Here is a 16,332-nt window from a genome sequence, read left to right as displayed (position 1 = left end):
TTTGACCCCAAAAAACGCATCGTTTTCGTTTGCTTTCTACTTTTCAGAAAGAGATCCTCTCCCTATCTATGCATGCAGATCTGAAGAATCAAATGATCTGGATCTTTAAAATTTAATCTTACGATTCAAAATTATTATAACTTCTAAATTTTTTTACAAACCTTTTTGCTTTTAACCGTGATGAATCGTAAAGGTCCGAATCATTTAATTCCTGAGCTTTGGTACGAAGAGGATCCCTTTCCCTACCTTCCACCTTCAAAACTTGCACAGAAATATAGAAGCTTTCGGTTGGAAGGTGAGCAACTTCGAACTACCCGCACCTGACTCTTCTCGGCGGAATTCCCAATGCTGATCCTCTCTCCTACACCACCGACCCCTCCGTCCCCATCACTCTCCACCTTTCCACCCTGAAACGGCACCATTCCTCTCTTCGCAACCGTAACGTCGTTGTTTCACTGAACGGAGACTCCGGTGTTCCGTTTCAAAGGTACCATCTTTCTTCATCAGCTCCATTTCTGATTCACTGAGTGAGCTCCATTTTCCAAATCATGGAGATCCCGGTGTTGCGGTATCAAAACTTGGCGTTGGATCAGATCCAGAGCGGATCCAGCTTCCATTTTTCGTTCTCGGATCCTAAGTTCTTAAGGCGGAGATCGTTATCTCTGTTTTCTGGGTACTGTTTCCAGTTCAATCGACTAAAATGGAGGAACCCATTGCCGCATATCAGGTGTTCCTCAGTGGAGCAGGAGCTGAAGCCGCGCCCGAAGCCCGTGCCGTCGAAAATCGACGTCGATGAGCCCAAGGGAGCGCCTTTGGAAGATACCCAGATCGTTAAACGCAATACTGGGCTGTGTAGTCAGATCGAGAAGCTGGTTTTGTGTAATCGGTACCGAGAAGCACTTGAATTGTTTGAGATTTTGGAGTTTGAAGGCGGGTATGAATTGGCGGGTAGTACTTATGACGCGTTGGTGAGCGCTTGTATTATTTTGAAATCGATTAGGGGGGTTAAGAGGGTTTCTAATTACATGATTAGTAATGGGTTTGAGTTGGATCAGTATATGAGGAACAGGGTGCTGCTTATGCATGTGAAATGTGGGATGATGATTGATGCACGTAGGCTTTTCGATGAAATGCCTGTGAGAAACCAGGTTTCTTGGAACACGATAATCGGGGGCCTTGTGGATTCGGGGAATTTCATGGAGGCCTTCCGGTTGTTTCTAATTATGTGGCAGGAGTTTTCTGATGCTGGGTCACGGACTTTTGCCACCATGATTCGGGCATCGGCTGGGTTCGGACTCATTTTTGCTGGAAAACAGTTTCATTCTTGTTGTTTGAAGATGGGGCTAGGTGCTGATATATTCGTGTCTTGTGCGTTGATCGATATGTACAGCAAGTGTGGGAGTATCGAAGATGCTCAGTGGGTTTTTGATGAGATGCCACGGAAGACGACGGTAGGATGGAATACCATCATTGCAGGTTATGCACTTCATGGTTACAGTGAGGAAGCTCTGGGTATGTACTATGACATGCGTGATTCCGGTGTTAAGATGGACCATTTCACATTTTCCATGATCATAAGAATCTGTGCAAGGCTGGCTTCACCGGAACATGCTAAGCAAGCTCATGCAGGTCTAGTTCGTCATGGTTTTGGGTTAGATATAGTGGCCAACACATCACTCGTTGACTTCTATAGCAAATGGGGAAGAATAGAAGACGCTCGTCATGTTTTTGACCAGATGCCTCTCAAGAACGTAATATCTTGGAATGCTTTAATTGCTGGGTATGGTAATCATGGCCGGGGCGATGAGGCTGTTGAGATGTTTGAGAAGATGCTTCGGGAAGGAATGGTACCTAATCATGTTACATTTCTTGCTGTATTGTCTGCTTGCAGTCATTCTGGTTTATCAGAACGTGGATGGGAGATTTTTGAATCAATGAGCAGGGATCACAAGATCAAGCCCCGGGCGATGCATTGTGCTTGTATGATTGAATTGCTAGGTCGAGAGGGGCTTTTGGATGAAGCTTATGCACTAATAATAGACGCTCCCTTTGATCCTACGGCAAATATGTGGGCTGCCCTGCTAACAGCTTGTCGAGTCCATGGGAATTTAGAGCTCGGAAAATTTGCAGCAGAAAAACTTTATGGGATGGAACCTGATAAGCTAAGTAATTATATTGTGCTCTTAAATATATACAACAGTTCTGGGAAGTTGAGGGAGGCTGCTGGTGTCGTTCAGACTCTAAGACGGAAAGGTTTGAGAATGCTTCCAGCATGCACTTGGATCGAAATTAAAAAGCAGGTGCATATTTTTCGTTCTGGAGAAAAAAGCCACGCCAAAACAAGAGAGATCTACCAGAAAGTGGATGACTTGATAAGCAAGATTACAGAACACGGTTACACCCCTGAGGAGAAGTATCTACTTCCTGATGTCGATGAACATGAGCAGACGTCGTTTTACCACAGCGAGAAACTGGCCATCGCTTATGGTCTGATCAATACTTCGGATGGGACACCACTGCAAATTGTGCAGAGTCACCGCATTTGCGGAGACTGCCATTCTGCAGTTAAGTTAATTGCGAGGGTTACGGGAAGGGAAATCATAGTGAGGGACGCCAGCAGATTCCACCATTTCAAGGATGGGAGTTGCTCTTGTGGAAATTACTGGTGATGGCAGAGTTATTTACGTACTCCCCGTCTCTTGATTCTGTTGCAAAAAAGAGAGGAGTGTAGGAGAGAAAAAAGGGAATGAAAATCACTCCACTCAAACTGTTGTACGAGTTCTCTCAGCCTTAGGGGTAATACTGTTTGTTGTAAACATAGATTAAAGACCAATGAATAAAATCAAGATTTTTTTTCTTGTTCATTTTGCTTGCAAAAATTGTTGCCTAGTCTTTTGAGTCGATTATTTCTTATTCAAATTTTTAAAAGAAAAAAAATGTATTTATGAATTAAATCAACGTATACTTGGAGCAAAACCAGACGCAATGGCGTTTTAAAATTCATATGGCCGACCTCACTTAGTGGGACAAAGCTTTGTTGTTGTTTTTGAATCAAATAAATGTATTAACAAACAGATAAAATAAAAGGACTACCCAAGCCAACAAGAATTTTCACTTTGCGAGAGTTGAGGTAGGAATGTTTATTGTACGCAGCTTTATCTTTGCTTTGTAAAGTGACTGTTTTCACGACTCAAACCCGTGATCTTTTGTTCACAAAGAAACAACCTTTTTATTGCGTCAAGCCTCGCTCTCATAAAATACAAACTAATTAAAGTAAGATGTCAATAGGAAGCTACATATGATGAATAAGAAAAAGTTGACATAAAACAGTAACATCTTCAAAGACTATCAAAGTGCCATAGTTGAGCCATATTGGTGATCATATTCACCCACACGTTGATCTCATCGTTTTCTTCCATCATTGCCGGCACGTCAAGCTTAACATTGATCCTGCAGAGCTGCACGGCAGGCTTAACATTGATCCCGCAGAGCGGACATATATCGCGCTTGGCGAGCCAGGTTTGAATACAAGCCGAGTGAAACTTATGCTTACAAGGCAATGTTACCTCCTTATCGGCTTCTGCACTGTTCAAGCATTCCAAGCAAATACTGCAGCACTGCCACTCGTCCGACAGAAAAGGCTTCGTCATCCATGCTTCCTCCATGAATGATCCTATCGATGCCGCCACCGCTACAGAAGCGTTGCTGGATTCTTGGGACATCGTTGTTGTCTTCGAGTAATAATCTTCTGAATTGCTAGACGCTGTGATTAATTTGCTTGCTTACTTGTTGAGGTTGCAGAGGAATACAGATATATTAAGGGGCGCTAGAGGGATACTCTAGAGTCGAGCCTGTCATAGAAGGCATGCTATTTCCTGCTTCGTGAAGGACGAGTCCATCTCCCAGACTCTATAGGAAAATAGTGAAGAGATTTTCTTTCTTGCTTTCTTTGGTTCTTTTGCGAAGGGGCCCAGAAGATGGAATTCTTCCAACGCTCAAAACTTAGGGTATTCAATTGGGATTTTGAGAGATTTTAATTTTTTTAATGAATCTAGTGTATTCAATTAGGATTTTAAGTTCAATTAGAATTTTAAGATAGTTTATTAAAATCTTTAGAAATCCAGATGTATTTAGGAGGGTGTATTCAATTAGGATTTTGAGGGATTTTAATTCTTTTAATGAATCTAGGGGTATTCAATCAGGAATTTAAGTGATTCTCTGAAATTCAATGTGTATTCAATCAGGATTTTAAGATAGTTTATAAAAATCCTTAGAAATCCGGGTGTATTCAATTAGAATTTTAAAGAAGTTTATAACATTCCAGTTGTATTCAATTAGAATTTAATTTTAAAGAATTTGAGAAAGTTGAGGAATTAGAGGGAATTGGAGAGATTTCGTAGTGTATTTTGAGCATTCACAAATCTCACCTCCCCCCAAGAGATTTCGAGGGAATTGAATCAAAATTTTACATGGAATCTCTACAAATCAATTAAACTCCACAAAAATCCATGGATTTATAAATCCATTAAAATCTCTCAAATTCTCAATTGAATACACCCTCCTTAATTAAGGTTTTAAAGAAGTTTATAACATTTCAGGTGTATTCAATTAGAAATTTTTAGAATTTGAGAGAGTTGAGGAATTAGAGGGAATTTGGGAGATTATTTTAAGTATCCACAAATCTCACATTTTCCCATGAGATTTCGAAGGAATTGAATCAAAATTTTATATAAAATTTCTACAAATCAATTAAACTTCATAAAAATCCATGAATTTATAAATCCATTAAAGAAACAAGCACAAAAGTTTATTTGAGAAATCCCTCGACTAACGGGGTTTATACATATTAATATGTAATATATATTCGTACGAGAAGAAGAATAAAAAGAGATTAAATGTCATATATATTACTCATACATATAAGAACAAACAATTATCTAATACCTATTTTAAACTAATAACACAACAATTTTCAATAAAAAAAAACGACACTATATTATCATTATTATTACTAATATTATTATTATTCTTCCGTGAGTCTCTAGCACTCACTGAACCCTAATCAACCATTTCAATCGAATCCACCCCGGTGGTTTGATGTCCTCGCCCTTGTGCGGCCGCCTCCGCCCTCGTAGGCATCGAAAACCGGCAAAGCGGGCAGGAAGGACGCCTCTCGAGCCAGCTAACAATGCAAACCGGATGAAACCTATGGTTACATGGCATCTCCTTGGCTTCCTCCCCAACCTCCAACTCCTTCAAACAGATACTGCACTCCGCCGTTGTTTCCTCCGTCACCGTCACCTTCGGCAAGGCTTCTATCGACTCCTGGGTGGCCCCAGCCAAGGCCGTCACCAACGCCAGGCCCGCCATGGCCGCAAAGGCAGCGGCAGGCGGGGGATTGGGATAAAAATAAGAGGCGAGGAAACTGTACGTTTGGGATGCTGCTTCGACTTCTGCCATCGCTGGGGTAGCTGGTAGGGCTAGTACAATGGACGTATCGTCGGAGTCGACGTCGCGTGCGTGTAGTGTGGAGGACGTTGTCGGTTGAGTAGTAGTATTCGGTGGTTGGTCGGAGGAAGAGCCTGCAGATTGCGATTGGGAAGACATTGTTTGTGTCGTCTTTGAAGCTTCAAGGATTAGAGAGATTGATCTCGTTTTGCTTAACAAAAAGACCGAGATTTAGGGATTTAGATTTATAATATAAAGGCTGCGGTAAAAATTAAACCTAATTCTTCAAGAACTAGGGCAAGCTTCCCAAACCCTAGAGAAAATAGTTTATTTTGGTCATGTGAATTATAAGGTAACAATTTCCCTATTTTTTTAAAACAAATTTTGAAAAAAATATAAGGAAAGAAGCTAACATTTAAAAATTAATGTATTTGAATTTAAATCAAGATTGCTAAAAATATCTAAAAAATAAAGGCCTTAATAAGTTAATAATAATCAATTCAAACTCGCATTGTTAGAGCAAATTGGTTATGATTACGTGATGTCCACTTTACGCCTCAGTTCGAATTCCTCTTCTCATATGAATTTAGTTAAATTATTCAATAATTTGCAAAATAAATCCTTGTTCGATTGTTTACAATTAAAGATTTTTTTTTCTTATTCGGGCATAGAAGAATTGCTATGAGGAATTTTTTATTTAAGTGGTATTCAAATTATTTGAATCTAAACTCTACATCGAGGAGTTGAACTTAAGTGCAGAAGAGAAACACACTACTATAACCAACCGAATTTTCGCACTTTCGACTCTTATACTCTTATATTTCTTTATTTTTTTTATCTTTCGAAATGAGCCATGAATTTATGATGCCACAAATATAAATCCCGCCCAACGGACTGGGCTGAGACTGGTAAACCTGAAATACCCGACCCACACTCAACATTAAAGATCCGGTTCACAACATCCTCTCTCTCTCTCTCTCTCTCTCTCTCACTCAGCCTGACACATCGATCAACACACCCAACTGGAAGAGGGGAGAAAAACCAGAGAAGAAAGAGAAAGAGCTTCGGTAGCTTGTGGTGGACGCCAAAGCCACACACCTCCTCCTTCCTGAAAACCCTAAGCTCCCCGGAGCTTGATGGATCCGTCCGGGTCCACTCGATTCGACATCTTTGAGATTTATCGCCGATTCTGCGGTAATTATTTTACTCCGGCTTTTTTTTTCTTTTTTTTTTTGAATTTCTCCTATTGTCGTTTCGCTAATTATATTCTCCCAATTCGTATAAAGCTTTAATTCTTTCTCTCATGGTTGTTCATTGGCTGTGAAATTTGAATTTATGGTATTTTTGGGGTAGAAAGCCGATGATTTGTTGAACCTTTAACTTCTTTCTAATGGGGTTTTGAAAGTTTTCAATTTGGTGCGAGAAAATTTGAAAATAAATACTTTACTTTTGTGGGATTTTCCTTACTAAAGTTGGGTTGTAAATTATTTTCTGTTTGGTTGCCGAGAAAGTGTGGAGAAGACATGCAGTGAGCTGATTTAATACGTGAAATTTACATGTTTGAGGTTCCATTGTGTGAAAATACTGCAGCTTTGTGATAGTTATGGTGCAAAGGCTGTATCTTTCTTGCTAACTAACTGCATTTGTTTGTGAACTACTAAAAGAGTTTTCAATTATCGTTAACTATCTTAGGAAATAAAGCAAATGCATTTCTGGTCTCAAGTAGCTTCCGTTTCGTGGGTATTTTCTGAAATTGCAGTTTTCGATTTTATGAGCTACGGAGTTATTTTAGTCTCCAGTTCTGTGTAAAGTATAACCAGTCATTATGTAAATTTCAATTTTTATTATTGATGAGTCTAGAGTACGAATTCTGACTGTTAAATTGCAGATATCAGGACGGGAAATGGATACGGTCACGGTGAAGGATACAGAGAAAATGATGATTCACAGATGGCTAAATATTCAAGGGAGGCATTAACTCAGCTCTTATATCTGGTGGAATCAAAACTGCACGCTAGGTATATATCTTTATATGGAAGCTAGAGTTATGGGACAAAACATAATTTGGAGTGCCCTTAGGATGAGGTTATCCTGCATCATGCTATAATTTTAGCCTTTAAGCATTTTAGCCTTTAAGCATTTTGTTTCCCCTTTTCTATATCAGTTTATTGAGTAGTAGACTGTCCGCTTTGACAGGATATCAATTTTTGATGAAGTTTTCAAGCTAATGTTGCGGTTGGATTCGATGGTAAGATTTATTTGTCGAAGTTTTTAAAGTAGATTCTTGTTAACTAATGTGTGATGTTTGGTTCCACTATGACTCAATGAGTTCCTAACAAAAGAAATAACCTCCCTATGCAGGTAGACTTTTCTGAATTCTCACGTTTCTATGATTTTGTTTTCTTCATGTGCCGTGAAAACGGTCAGAAGAATATCAGTAAGCTCTCTTATTTTATTCAATCCACAATAGTTCTTAACCTTTTTTGTTCATTCCTGCAATGTAACACCCTCCTTTGTCTTTCTTGTTTTCTTGATTCATTTGCAGCTGTAAATAAGGCGGTTAATGCATGGAGAGTAGTCCTAGCTGGGAGGTTTCGGTTGCTGAATCAATGGTGTGATTTTGTTGAGGTAAGATTACCCCAACTCAGTGCTTGCTAGTATGTTTTGTTGAAACAGTTATTGTGTAGAACTATGTTTGGTTTGCTAATGGTGACCATGATTAGAAGTCTAGAACCAAGAATTCATTTTTATATGTCATGTAGTTGGTTGTCATATAAAGTTATGTATAGACAGAAGCCAAAGTGTCAACACTGTAGTGGCTAGAACCAAGAATTCTGCACGTAAGTGCAAAATTATATGAAATATGAGAATGTATTTTTTTTAGTTCATGTGCATAAAGTTTTTCTCTATTTCAAGGCAACTAATCTTTGGTATTCCTCTTAGAAAAATCAGCGGCATAACATCTCTGAAGATACCTGGCGGCAAGTTTTAGCTTTTAGCCGCTGTGTGCATGAAAATCTGGAAGGGTATGATCCTGAAGGTATATATCATTAGTTTTGTGTTGATGCTTACTCCCTTCTATCTAAGCCCATAACGATAAGTTCAAATTTCCCTTAGAGTCCATCAGATATGAGACTCCTATCTGAATGATCATTGCTTTAATCATTTTTGCAGGAGCTTGGCCTGTTTTAATAGATGACTTTGTTGAACATATGTACAGGTTTGATCTCTATACCCTCGTAATGATAGCTCATGAAATGTGAGGCTGTAAATACTCATAATGATAGGTCTACGTAAATGTATAATTGAACAGACTTTTGTCGTGCAGGGTTTCCGGATCTAACAATAACTCTAGCTTCAACTGTAACTGTGGTGATGCAGAATCGTGGTCATGTACATATGATGACCCTCTTCCTGGTATGTAACTATACTTCCAAGCGCAGTCCCAGTATTCACTACCTTAACTAATGCCAGGCTTGTATTGGCGTAACGTATCCCCCAGCTTTCGTCCTAATAATATTGTGGTGCAGGCTTGAAGATTTTACCTGGTTTGAAAAGGAAGTTACCTGGGGAGGACCTTCACATGGAAGAAGTGGTGCCCTCGCCCGCCCTCTTCCCATACTGTACAGACTGGAATCCTGCATTAAGCACTAAGAAAAGTCGGCCAATGTCTTACATACCAGCAAACTGGGAGGAGAGTACACCAGGAAATACTGTGGATGATTCCATGGAAACCATAAGACATAGCAGTCCAGTGAATTCTTCCAAATCTCCATGCGCGGTTGAAGGGTGTCTGTTGAAGGGTTTTGCAGGACTGCTTTCTGCGCGGTCCTGTCTGCAATTTGATCGGGACAGGGGAGTTTCATTTTCAAAGAGTCACAAATATCGAAAGCGTCTTTTACGAGGAGATGCAGTTTAATGTAGTTGGATGTTTCCGAATGCAATTAGAGTTGTTTACTTGGGATGTAGTCTTCTTATTGATTTGTTGGTTGAACGTTAATAATAGTCTTCTATTCGGATTTGACATAATTAATAAATTTAAGGGAGTTTTAAGGAAAAGCCTGTGGTACTGTTTATTTTTACGAAAAATCACATTTTTACACTAAAAAGTCAAACCTAATACTGACAAAATTAATAAATTTAGGGGAGTTTTAAAGAAAAGCCCGTGGTACTGTTTATTTTAATAAAAAATCATATTTTTACACTAAAAAGTCAAACATGATATTATTCAGGTTACTTTTTATTTTGTCTTTATTGTTAAAACTCAAAGTTTTCAAGCTCTTTTCATTAGTTTTTCACAAATTTAATTTGTATTCCTAATGTATTGAGTTATGCTATATTAGTTTTAATCATCATCAATGGTTGATCAGATAAATGGCCGAGGCTACGCAAGGCAAAACTTTTGTAGATTTAGGCGTAGCCAAGTTTGCCAAAGACAAAGTGTTTCCGTCGGCAACCCAAAGTTTGAAACCCTTTCACGCAGTTTAGATTAGATTAGAAGAAGCTTTTCAATAGCAAAAATAAGCAGTACTGATTAAAAACAAGAGAAACATCTATCATTCTTTTCACTTTCGCGTGCCGGACTGAGTACGAGCAACTGTGTGATTTATTAGAAGAAAAAAAAAGAGAGATGGGAGGAGTCTGAACAATATTTACACAGTAACAACTACCGTAGTTACTTCCCTAACAGAACCGCGGTGGATCGATGAAGTACTTAGAAAGAACTTGTGGCCGTCAAGCAGCAATAGCTCACCATTGGTACTTTGCAGCAACAAGAACCTCCTCATAGTTCTGAGCAGCATGATCCCAGCTCAGGTCTTGCATCATCCCTCGTCTCTGGATTCCTTCCCAGCTCTGCTTGTAGTCTCGATACGTATAGAAGCAGTTCCCTAATGCATGGATTAGCTTACCGACCTCAGCGCTGTCAAATGTCCACCCAAGTCCTGACTCCTCGTACGGATTGAAAGGATGCACGGTATCTCTTAGTCCACCAACAGCATGAACAACTGGAATTGTCCCATAGTTCATAGCGTATAGTTGGTTCAATCCACACGGCTCAAATCTTGATGGCATGAGCAAAATGTCTGCACCGGCAGTTATCCTGTGAGCCGTTTGTACAGAAAACCCAACCCATCCCCTGACCTTGTCTCGGTGTTGATGTTCAAATGCCCTTAGCATCTCTTCCAGGTCAGGTCTGCCAGAGCCTAACATGATTAGTTGCACATCCTGACCCATCATCCAAGGAATTGCCTCTGCTATGAGATCAACACCCTTCTGGTGATCCAGCCTCCCAATGAAACCAATTACGGGGACATCCTCACGGACTGGTAAACCCAGTTCCTTCTGTAAGGCTGCCTTACACTGAGCCTTGCCAGTCTTAAGTGTTTCCAGGGAGTAGTTCGTGTAACCATCTGATTTCAAGAAAACATCATACTGTGGATTCCAGTCTTCTGTGTCAATTCCATTAACAATGCCTCTGAATTTCCAGTCATTCTCATTTATGATCCCGTGCAATCCCCAACCACCGTCAACCGTTTTAAGCTCCCACGCATATCCATGACTCACAGTAACCACACGGTCTGCTGTCTTTAGACCAGCTGCAAAGATATTGAAGTGCTCGCCTCCAATAGGGTCATACATTTTGAAAAGGTCCAGGTAGTGTCCCGGAAGATCAACGAAGGAGAAATCAGCTACTGGCCCCCGACCCTGGATAAACTTAACACTTATAATCCATGCAAACAATTCTTTATACTACGATGACATGCAAAACCTTTGAAACAACTTATGGTGTTCTGGACTTACTTGATAACCAGAATATTGCAGTTAACAATTGAATGACAAAGTTTCAGCTTATTTTCTAACCTACAATGCAAATTAAGCTCGAGTTTCCACCAGACAATAAAATGACTTGAAAATAAGTTTCAGTTAAATGAACTTTATCAAAGGAACAAACCTGGTGAGCTATGTTATGGATTACAAGGATGGATCTTGTATATATCATTAAACCATTGTCCCGATAATATGCCTTCAAATACACCGGCAACAATGCAGTATGCCAATCATTTGCAATGAAAGCCAAGTTTCCATCACCATAGCAAACACCGCCACAGGGGACAAGCCAAGGGACCTGCAACCAGTTTTTATTTTTATTTTTTTTTAATCACGTCTTAGCAGTTAAAATGGAAAAGAGCATTTGCTAATTTGACTCTATGCAAAGAGGTGAGGTGGTGTACCTCAACTGCTGCCTTGCAAAATAACACCATGCGTTTTAAAATATCCTGCACCATAAAACCAAAGAAAAGTAACTCAATTTGCATTAAAATGGCATGCAAAACAACAGTGATCCATATTGCAAAAGGAGTTTATAATTTTAAATCGATGATACCCAAAATCAACAATGTAATCAGCAAGTATCACACAAGGAGCACCATCAAGGTTGAGATGCCGCTTAGGCTCAATTTATTTATTTGGTTATCTGTGAAGCCACTGCTGCCTATCTTGTAAATTTTCATGCACAAAGTTATCTAGTTTTAGTTGCTTTCTCATTTCTAATCACAAATAGATTAAGATTTGAGTGTGTATGAGCAAGTCCTAATCAATTCTAACCATAGGGACTCGACGTGAAAACGGAGTGCCGGCTGTCAACTACCTGACGCCCTCCCCCTCCTCCTCTAACCGATTCTTGAAAAATATATTTTAAGAAATAAATACTGAGCTGCACCAGGCTAGACGAGGCCTAATTTAAAATCCGAAACCCAACCTAAACTTTGTTTTCGCTTAAGAAACTAAGCCCATCCAAGTCCCATCAAGACAAACTTTACATATCTGTATCCTGATACAATAATTAACAAATAGCAAACAAATCTTTGTTAACAAGGGGTACAAATGACATAGCTGATAGATTTTTTCAGGAGAAAAAGGTGTCATTAAGTCAGAGCCATTCTTTTAATTGGTAGTGGTTCTTCAATGCTAGTCTCTAATGATAAATCTGCTGCATAGCATAGCAAAGGTAATCTAATAAATCTAAATAAGACGAACATTGTTTATCCCTCTTGAGAAGCAATTGAAGCTAAAATGAGAACAAATATCTTACCTCACGCTTTCCTCCATATATATTGTGCTCCATGTGACGGAACACAGCAGATTCAATGAAGACAAAATCTACACCATCAATATAGGCATGGAAATATGCTACTTCCATATACTGCAAAGTAAGTTATTTTTAGATGACGAGCAGTTAAAATGTATCTAATTCAGAACTTAGAATATTAGTAACAATCAAATGCTGCAGATGCTGCACACCTGGCCATCAACTTTATATGCTTTCCGAACTCCTGAATCTTGGGGTTCCGCATAATCACCGTAGCGAGGTGCCACAACCTATGAGAGAGAGAGAGAGAGAGAGTATGGGTTTAGCAGCCATAGAATTGTAAATCAAATGGGAGGTCTATAAAACATGCATGCTGGAAATGTCAGTTTGACTTGATCCCCATGCCTAACATTTCATTATATTCCCAGCTCATTGTCCATGAAATTACTGAAAAACAAAACTTGGGAAAGAAGTTTCAAATTATAAAAGAGAAAAGCATTACCATGACCCTGTGTCCACGCCGAGCCAAAGCCTTTGGTAAAGCCCCAGCAACATCTCCAAGCCCACCTAAAAGAATTCTTCATTTTCAGTCTTTATAAAGGACATTGACATCTCGCATTCTGGGCTTACGAAACATTACCTGTTTTCGACCATGGAGCACATTCTGCAGCTACCAATATGACATTCATGACATTAGGCCCAGCCAAAGGAGGGGGCTTTACGTCCTCACTCGTAAAACCAGTTGCCCCATCACTGACCTCCTCTTCACTTGTTTCTTTCAAATCAATAAGCTCGTCATCTTTTAGCATAGACGACTCAGGGTTAGTAAGAAAAGTTGGCAAACCATCAGACCACTCTGTCTTGGAACTATCCTTACCCACATGGTTACTGGACTCTAGTTCACTGGGAGACTTATCAAATGGTAAAGCATCTCCATGATCCTTTTCTATTTCATCAAGCCCTCCACTAAGAGCAGAAGGCACGGTTTCAAAATCCTTTTCTTCAGTTGAATGCTCATAGCTGCTCAAAACAATGCTGCCAATTTGGTCAACACTTTTATCAACACTACTTGAAGAACTTTCCGCATTCGAAAACGATTCATTCCCTTGTTCAAAAGAAGCTTCCCCTTCTTCTTGGCTTATATCACTATTTTGTATAGAAGATACCAATTTCCTTCTTTCAGAAATCTGCAAAACCCAAATTTGCTAATTCTAATTTCAACTCTCCTTAATTCCTAAAAACACAAAAGATGCAATCTTTTGGCCTAAAATTAATTACTTTCATAACAAAAGAGAGTATTTCTGAAATTACCTGTTGTAGTAGTTCTCTTTGCACAGCAAGAACCTTCTTGCTCTTTTCAATGGTGGCCTGAAGCGCGTCCTCCGGCTCGCCCGCGTCCTCACCTTCCGCCGAGCTCTTTCGGATCGCTCTCAGCGGCTTAATCCTCCAAAGTTTCCCTCTTGTGCACCAACTATTCCGTCCTCTGCACATTCGCGCAGCTCCTGCAGACCCATTTGCAGAAGCATTGATCCCACTAACTTCAATGGAGCTTCTTGGCCGATTCGTGAAGAATGGGAATCTGAGCCGGGGATTAGTACTGCTGTGAACGAGCACAGAGCTATCAGTCTTGGTCCCCATGATAAAATGCAGAGACCCAATGGAAGCCATGAGACAATGTGTTCGATTAAATGCCTCAGCGAACTAGCAGGAGCTCAGAGACCGGATACAGCACACTGAGATGATTCGGATGAAAATAAAGCAATCCCAGTTGAGGAAATTTAATCAGAAACAAACCCAATTGAGGAAATGGTGGATAAACGACGCCGGAGTGAACAATGAGGAGGAATCGGAGGCGAAACTGAAACGGGAGAAAGAGAAACCATGGACACAGAGAGAAGAAGCAAGAGCACAATCGTTGAGATGGGTCCCACAGAAGAAGGGGAAATAAGGCTCAAATTTGCTGATGAAAATTTGGGGAAGAAAGGAGCATCGCCAAGAGTTTTGGATGATAGTGCGACCACAAACACAGACTCCGTACTGAACTGTGATTCTTCTGCCAGAGACTCGGGTTCTGTGTGGGCCTGGGCTTCCTCGAGTTATGGTGACGATGTGAAGAAAATTTGTACATACTTCTGGTACTAGAAATACCATCTATTTGAACTATAATTTCGTTTGGAATTGCTTATTTAAAAGCACTTTTGCTCAAAAGAGCTTTCAACACTTTCAATGAAAGCGTTTCTATTAAACGCACATTGGTTTTTTAATAAAAATGCAAGTGGTATATGAAAAAAATATTTGAAGTGTTTCCTGAAAGAAATACACTACAGGTGCTTCTTTCAGAAAATACTTTAAGTGTTTTTGAACCGAGAAAATTTCTGCCATACAAGGTCAAAAGCGCTTTTAGCAATCTGAAAGCTCTTTTAATTATTTCAAAAGAATCTCCAAACAAACCCTATATTTTGCAGACCGCATAATGTGATAGTTTATGGTTGGACTCCATGTTTGTTGTTTTATATTTTCTTTGATATATTGATTTTTTTTCTTTGTCAAATGATATACTGAATTTAATAGCACAACAGAAAATTGTATGAAAAAAAATGTGAAAATCACTTCTCTTATTCAACAAAGTGATATTCTATTTAAAATTATACTTGTTTAACTGAAAGCGCTTTGGAACTGATTTTTAGTAAAAATACAAGTTAATTTTGGAAAAGCATTTGAAGTGCTTCTTATAAAAAGCACATAACTGGTGTTTCTTGAAAAAAATACATTTTAAGTGATTTTGAAATCCAAAAATATTCCTCAAAAAGTACTTTCAATCATCAAAAAACACTTCACAAACGAATTTCACGTTTGGCTTTCATTTTGTTTGAATGAGGATCTCCTCTAGATCCTCTTTGTGATGATTTTAAGGATCTTCAAATCATATCCGTTCATCGTACATCGTGCAATCATAAATTATTTTAAATATTTTTATTTAAAATTAATATGAATAGTATTTGACGAAAACGAATCACACGATATATAATTAACCGACATAATTTAAAGATTTATAGGATCCACGTAAAGAGAATCCGAAGATGCTTCTCATTCATTTTGTTTTATCTCTAATCTGCTGCCACATTTTTCGCTTTGACTATGACACCATGAAAAGTTGTTTTATTTCTAGTCTGCTGCCACCGACTTTGACACCATGAAAAGTTGTAGTGTCATTTTGGTTTTGGGAGATACGAGGAATCAAGGTCATCTAACAGATTTCGCAGTTTTGGGTGGACCAATGAGAAATTTGGATCATTTTTCTCATTTTATTAACTTATCACATACAAATTAAGAATTTAGATCTCTTTCGCTCTGTTAAATGATTGGGTTGTTCGAACTGTGAAATATCGAAAGAATCTGAATTTAGACATGATGTAGAGCTTTTCGAGAATTAAAAGGTTGATGATTGAAATTTGTCGAATAATTTAACATGTTAGGATAAAAATTTTATCAAAGGAGTTTGTTAGTTTTTTTAATTATGAAATTATAAGAACTTTTCTATCTAATTTAAAAGGCAACTTTCTTCTACTTATTCCAATCTTGAACAATCAAGTTGTTTTGTAATCAATTTCTTTATACCTTTTTGCTTTTTAAACTTGAAAATGCTTTAGTTAATCTCTTTGTTTAGAAAGTTGAAATGAATTGGTACAACTGGTAGAATTTCTAAGCATGCCATAAAGTAATGTATTGGCCTCTGAAGGCTATGAGATGAGGAACTATTTGCATTATTTTTCTAATAAAGATAGAATTCATAT

The 16,332-nt window shown here is 38.8% G+C and overlaps 3 protein-coding genes across 3 annotated transcripts; 2 read left to right on the top strand and 1 right to left on the bottom strand.

The window, feature by feature from the left end:
• Positions 1-204: 204 nt before the first annotated feature.
• Positions 205-2,864, top strand: LOC103442358 (pentatricopeptide repeat-containing protein At5g50390, chloroplastic-like). The gene has a single exon (XM_008381137.4). The coding sequence runs from the start codon at positions 549-551 to the stop codon at positions 2,667-2,669; it is 2,121 nt and encodes a 706-aa protein (XP_008379359.3). The 5' UTR covers positions 205-548; the 3' UTR covers positions 2,670-2,864.
• A 3,489-nt stretch (positions 2,865-6,353) lies between these two features.
• On the top strand, positions 6,354-9,507 carry LOC103429038 (defective in cullin neddylation protein AAR3). The gene is made up of 9 exons (XM_008367181.3): positions 6,354-6,642; positions 7,337-7,466; positions 7,645-7,696; positions 7,810-7,885; positions 7,994-8,076; positions 8,392-8,488; positions 8,623-8,668; positions 8,777-8,865; positions 8,979-9,507. The coding sequence occupies exons 1-9, from the start codon at positions 6,585-6,587 to the stop codon at positions 9,365-9,367; spliced, it is 1,020 nt and encodes a 339-aa protein (XP_008365403.2). The 5' UTR covers positions 6,354-6,584; the 3' UTR covers positions 9,368-9,507.
• Positions 9,508-10,036: 529 nt separating this feature from the next.
• Positions 10,037-14,666, bottom strand: LOC103429037 (granule-bound starch synthase 2, chloroplastic/amyloplastic-like). The gene is made up of 8 exons (XM_008367179.4): positions 13,850-14,666; positions 13,179-13,725; positions 13,041-13,105; positions 12,751-12,828; positions 12,542-12,652; positions 11,682-11,726; positions 11,402-11,575; positions 10,037-11,154 (listed from the first exon to the last, which is right to left on the bottom strand). Exons 1-8 carry the CDS (start codon positions 14,204-14,206, stop codon positions 10,198-10,200), a joined length of 2,334 nt encoding a protein of 777 aa, XP_008365401.1. The 5' UTR covers positions 14,207-14,666; the 3' UTR covers positions 10,037-10,197.
• Between the last annotated feature and the right edge of the window lie 1,666 nt (positions 14,667-16,332).

The sequence above is a fragment of the Malus domestica genome, chromosome 09 (genome assembly GCF_042453785.1).
Source record: "Malus domestica chromosome 09, GDT2T_hap1".
In the NCBI taxonomy this organism is placed as follows: Eukaryota; Viridiplantae; Streptophyta; class Magnoliopsida; order Rosales; family Rosaceae; genus Malus; species Malus domestica.
This window is presented reverse-complemented; position numbering and strand designations above follow the sequence as displayed.

Bases quoted from the DNA above. Each gene is read 5' to 3' on its own strand.
- LOC103442358 (XM_008381137.4), top strand. From the start codon at position 549: ATGGAGATCCCGGTGTTGCGGTATCAAAACTTGGCGTTGGATCAGATC.
- LOC103429038 (XM_008367181.3), top strand. From the start codon at position 6,585: ATGGATCCGTCCGGGTCCACTCGATTCGACATCTTTGAGATTTATCGC. The intron at 7,697-7,809 runs GTAAGATTTATT...CTCCCTATGCAG, and splicing joins TGTTGCGGTTGGATTCGATG to GTAGACTTTTCTGAATTCTC. The intron at 8,077-8,391 runs GTAAGATTACCC...TATTCCTCTTAG, and splicing joins AATGGTGTGATTTTGTTGAG to AAAAATCAGCGGCATAACAT.
- LOC103429037 (XM_008367179.4), bottom strand. From the start codon at position 14,206: ATGGCTTCCATTGGGTCTCTGCATTTTATCATGGGGACCAAGACTGAT. The intron at 12,653-12,750 runs GTGTGCAGCATC...CTTACTTTGCAG, and splicing joins CATATAAAGTTGATGGCCAG to TATATGGAAGTAGCATATTT. The intron at 11,576-11,681 runs GTACACCACCTC...AACTGGTTGCAG, and splicing joins TTTGCAAGGCAGCAGTTGAG to GTCCCTTGGCTTGTCCCCTG.